This window comes from Corythoichthys intestinalis, chromosome 7 (genome assembly GCF_030265065.1).
Source record: "Corythoichthys intestinalis isolate RoL2023-P3 chromosome 7, ASM3026506v1, whole genome shotgun sequence".
Lineage (NCBI taxonomy): Eukaryota > Metazoa > Chordata > Actinopteri > Syngnathiformes > Syngnathidae > Corythoichthys > Corythoichthys intestinalis.
The window spans coordinates 13,320,372-13,325,951 of NC_080401.1; the positions used below are offsets into that span (position 1 = coordinate 13,320,372).

Below are 5,580 nucleotides of genomic sequence, written 5' to 3' on the forward strand. Positions count from 1 at the left end.
AAGTTTTGGCAAACTCCAGCCTGACTTTTTTATGTCTCAGGGTCAGAAGTGGGGTCTTCCTGGGTATCCTACCATAGAGTCCCTTTTCATCCAGACGCTGAAGGATAGTACGGGTTGACACTGTTGTACCCTGGGACTGCAGGACAGCTTGAACAGGTTTGGATGTTAGTCAAGGTTCTTTGTCCACCATCCGCACAATCTTTCGTTGAAAGCTCTCATCAAATTTTCTTTTCCATCCACATCTAGGGAGTTTAGCCACAGTGCCATGGGCTTTACACTTATTGATGACACTGCACATAGTAGACACAAGAACATTGAAGTCTTTGGAGATGATCTTGTAGCCCTGAGATTGCCCATGCTTCCTCACAATTTTGCTTCTCAAGTCCTCAGACAGTTCTTTGGTTTTCTTTCTTTTCTCCATGCTCAATGTGGTACAAAGAAGAACAAAGGACAGAGGTTGAGTCAACTTTAATCCATTTTAACTTGCTGCAAGTTTGATCTAGTTATTGCGACCACCTGTTATTCGCCACAGGTAAGTAACAGGTGCTGTTAATTACACAAATTAGAGAAGCATCACATGATTTTTCAAAGGGTGCCAATACTTTTGTCCAGCTCATTTTTGGAGTTTTGTGTAAAATGATAATGATCTATTTTTTTCCCCATTCTCTTTTGTGCTTTTTCATTGCAAGCAAAATAAATTAAGATATTACTACCAAAAGCATTTGTAATTGCAGTCATTTTCTGGGGGAAATTGAGCATTATCTGACAGAACTGCAAGGGTGCCAATACTTTTGGCCAGCAGTGTATATGTTTTCCATATTTGCCTGTTTTTCTTGAGGTTAAATTTAGGTGCCTCAACTGGGGATGTTAACTTTGATTGATGATGATGATGAGGCTTTCTTACATTTTATAGGCTACTGTACATAAGGGGTGCACATACATTTTTTGCTCCAAGAGCTACTTTTCAAGGAGACAACCTCCCTTGATTTACCTTAACAGCATAATTAACTAGGTCTGTATTTTTTTTAAATTTTTTTTTAATGCCGCGAGCGACCCACACTAGCGTTGCGATTGACTGGTCGATCACGATCGACGTAATTGGCACTCCCGCTGTACATCATACATCAGCTTGTACGATATAGCCGCTTTCTTAAAATGTGTTTATTTATTTATTTTTTTTAGATTTTTCAAGTTCATGAACAGGAAAAACTGAAACATTTGTTGATTTTTTAATATATATATATATATATATATATATATATATATATATATATATATATATATATATATATATATATATATTAAAAAACAATACAAACAAGTTTTGGAAGAAAAGAAAACTCATGAATGATATGTTCTATTAATGTAGCTATTTTTCTCTGAAACTGATTAATTGAATATTTTCTTTCACTGCAATAGGTTCGTTGTTGTATGGAAATTAATACAATAAAACATATTCCGGCAGTAAAACTATTAAATAACAACAGAGATGAATAAATGATTCATTAACTGTAATTTGAATCAAAAATTAAATTTGAAAATGAGAAGCAATATCTTTATTTAAAATACATTATTTGCCTCACATATTAAAACTTTTTTTTTTCTCCTCGATTCATGACCTAGCTAATTTAAAAAATTGGCGTCTTCCTTGAGCACAAAAATGTACCCCCCCTGTTCTAAATCACTGGGTCTCCTAAGTGAAGGTCTGCTCTTGTTGACTGTGTGCTGTCAAGTGACTCATAATGGTCTCAACTTCTCAAGACAAACATTTGCTCAAAATGTGTCACGGAGCTGTGACGGAATGGCTTGAGTGTTTATAACAGGGGCTTTTTCCAGCCCACTCACACGTACACGTTTGAGCAGCACTGCACTGGACCTCCTCGAAAGCAGCAGCAGAAGAAATAATCCTTTTTACAGATGGAAAAGCTGACCTTCCTGCTGCTCTGCCTTCTGGATGTTCTGGTGCATCTGAGTAGCGCACAGCATCGCCATCCTCCGCGCCCCCGACGAGACCCGTGGAAGCACCGGTTCGAGTGGGTGAACAACGGCCGGGTGTTTAGCTTGCTGAGCACGGGGACCCAATACCGAGCTCCTGTTCAATCCAGAGGCAGAACCCAGCTCCTGTTGACCACCTTAAACCGAGCTCACATCCCACCTCCAACGAGAAGAACATCCAGAGCTCAGGTTGGTGCAGACACTGCTGATCCTGGACAGAATTTGGTTCAGAGAGACCAACCATGGGCACCACGCAGGGCAGCGGCCTTCAATAATCAGGAGGTTTCGGGAGATGGACAAAGCCCAACTTTGGATGTCACAAGTGCGCCGACGCAACCACCTGCGGTTTTTACACGCAGACCCGAACCCTTGACATCGACATCCCGGTCCACAGTAGCCAGTAAGACAGAAACTCCAAATAGTGTGCAAAGAGCTCAACCGGAATCAACTGACGCACCAGTGATCCTGTCCAGAAATGTGGTGGAGGTTCACTATACTCAACAGAGAACCGATCCGATTCGCACTACCAACTCAAGTGAGCTGCGACGCGATCCACATAGGAACTCCGTTTTCTATAACGTATACCCACCCGACCAAAGGAACAGGGTCCCTGCGCGACCAGTTCTACCAGGACCTGGCCAGAGTACTAGCTTCTTCCATAATGGTGAGACACACTCCATGGCAAGCCGTTATTATACCATTTTTTCCACCCTTTAGTTTTCCCTTTCTCATCTATGTAATTGGTGGCGCCTCATGGCGACCCATCAGTTCTCCCTGTCTTTTTTATAGTACTAGAGTGGGTCAAATGTGACGAATTAATTCCTTGTGTTTCTAACATAATCAAGACGACTGGCATTCTCAAACTACCGATATGCTGAATTGTTGGTGTACCAGTGTCAATGTCTAAGTAAAACTATCTATAGTTATGTTTTTTCCATTACTGTATGATATTTCAATGCACAATATTTCAGAGCAATGAGACATCGTTCCAGGTTTTACCTGCCAAAGAGACGAGTTATAAAAAAAACACATAAAGGGGTAGACTGAATAAGTTACCTGCTCGATCGCGATTAAAGATCAGATTTCACTTGGAAAGTGATGTCTTGTCTTTTACTCCATAGGTCTCCCTGACTTGATTCCTGACCCCTACTACATCCAAGCTGCATCATACATCCAGAGAGTGCAAATGTTTGCACTCCGCTGTGCCGCTGAAGAGAACTGCCTGTCTAGGTGCGCTTCTACTATACAATCAATCTGAGCCCTTCTAGTTTCTTTGGTAATCATCCTGTGCAAGGAACATGTGGGGCTAAGTCTGTAAGGGCATTTATTCTGCAAGCAAATGCAGCGTACAAAGTATGTCTAAATAAATTGTCTATTGAGACGCTTGCCCCAGCAAACTGTCAAATTGAACCCACCGCCGTACTTGGATCTTTAGTCTCTTGCTCAAAATCATGCAGTGTGCAAAATCCAAGTACATAAAAACAGGAGGAAACATGCCTTCCCTTGAGTTTCACCGCATTATGATGTGTGCTGGCCTTTAGCCCATTTGCTAACTGAGTGGCACATCAGCTGGCATGCTCAGAATATTTCTCTGCCAAGTAAAATAAAGATTCCTGTGATGAAAACAGCGGGTAAAACCACAGAAGCTTGTGATATTAAGGCCCATTCAGTTTCTGTAATAAAACAGGTTCCGTCACAAGCTACATTCCAAACCACTTGACCGCAATTTCTCTCTTTACATCTGTGCTCTGCCAAGATCTACTGTACATGATGCAGCATGAGACAAATGCATTTAATGGCATTTTATGACGTGCAGGTCCGCGTACGATCCAAGTGTGAGTGAGCTGGATTACAGAGTTCTTCTCAGATTCCCCCAGCGTGTGAAGAACCAAGGAACGGTGGACTTCCTCCCGAAGAAGCCTAGGCATGAGTGGGAATGGCACAGCTGTCATCGGTAAATTCACAACTCATTTGCTGCTATGTATTGTTTTTCTAGCTATTTTGTTACTTCTTCGGTTAGGTTTTCTGACCATTCTTTTTAATTGTTGGTTTGTCTATCATCATATTTTGTTATCTATCTTTCCTTATTGGTCTGTATGAAGGCATTACCACAGCATGGAGGCTTTCAGTAACTACGACCTGCTGGATCCCTCCAATGGACACAAAGTGGCAGAGGGCCACAAGGCTAGTTTCTGTCTGGAGGACACGTCATGTGAGCGTGGTGTACGGAGACGCTTTGCCTGCACTACTCATACACAGGTTTGTTCACAGATTATTTACAAGTTTATTATCCAGGATAATGTATAAAAGCAAGCTATACTTATTTTATTTGTATTTTTTTAACCTCTGCCAGGGGCTTAGTCCTGGTTGCTTTGACACCTATCATGCAAACATCGACTGCCAGTGGATCGACATCACTGACGTGCCGCCGGGAAACTACACACTCCAGGTAAAACAAACTCAACAAGAAGCACAAAGTTCAGTGACTTCATCTCACGTTTTCCACATATTTCTCAGGTGACTGTAAATCCTTATAAACTCGTCGAGGAGTCGGATTTCTCTAACAACGTGGCCAAGTGTGACATCCGGTACACAGGAAGCTACGTGCAAGCAACAAATTGCAGGATCACGAAGTAAGGGGCTATTTAATTTGTCATATTAGACTTTTGTTTACACAACCAAAGTATTTTGAATCTTAAAACATTATTCTCCCAAAATATTCCAGTTAATCGATCGAGTAGATAGTACTATGGAAATTTTTGTCTAGATCAGTTTCATTAGTGTGCTGAAAACACAAATGTTGAACACCAAAAAATGCTGTATTTTAAAATTTGTATTCATTATTTTCCAGTGTTATGATTTGGCAGTTTCAAGTTACCAACACCCATTTGTTTCATGCGCATTATTGGGATGCACAGTGTTGTCCTGTCCACGAATGAAAACACAAAGAACTTCTAACTGATATTAGTTTCTTTGTTCTGCAGGAGCTGACCTGAGTGACAGCACGTTGCTGTAGATACATCCTGCTGCTGAAATAGTTCTACAAAGAGGGCTAAAATGTTGCGACATTTTAAATTATTACAATATTTTTTTAGGATAATGTTCAGCTTGTGTAAAATGCACGACTTTTGTCTATTGTGTAATAACAGAAGCATGAAACTGGGTTTGTGCTTCTTTTTATTGTTTTGTTTTGTTTTATAAAAGGGAACGGAATAGCAAAGGCTGTGAACAGGAATGTGTTGTGTGCCAATGGGGTATTGTGATCTTTCTTGCATGTATTATTTAAAATGTTTCTTGTTTTTTTTTACCCTGACAAGTGTGTATTTATAAAAGTGCATTTTAATGTATGAACTGTTATTATTTAATAAAACAAATTAACAAAGTAATATTCTATTTTCCCACTCTATAACTCCTTTTATCTTTTTAAGCCCATCATGGGCATGCTTAAAATGACTTCAAACCAGTCATCATACATACAAAGTATCACAAAGTGAGTACACCCCTCGCATTTCTGCAGATATTTAAGTATATCTTTTCATAGGACAACACTGACAAATTGACACGTTGACACAATGAAAAGTAGTC

At 40.2% G+C, this 5,580-nt stretch overlaps 1 protein-coding gene across 1 annotated transcript; it reads left to right on the forward strand.

Annotated features, from left to right (window-relative positions):
• The first annotated feature begins 1,858 nt into the window (after positions 1-1,858).
• loxl5a (lysyl oxidase-like 5a) lies at positions 1,859-5,324 on the forward strand. The gene is made up of 7 exons (XM_057841651.1): positions 1,859-2,659; positions 3,117-3,225; positions 3,812-3,949; positions 4,098-4,254; positions 4,349-4,444; positions 4,513-4,628; positions 4,980-5,324. Exons 1-7 carry the CDS (start codon positions 1,918-1,920, stop codon positions 4,984-4,986), a joined length of 1,365 nt encoding a protein of 454 aa, XP_057697634.1. The 5' UTR covers positions 1,859-1,917; the 3' UTR covers positions 4,987-5,324.
• The last annotated feature ends 256 nt before the right edge of the window (positions 5,325-5,580 follow it).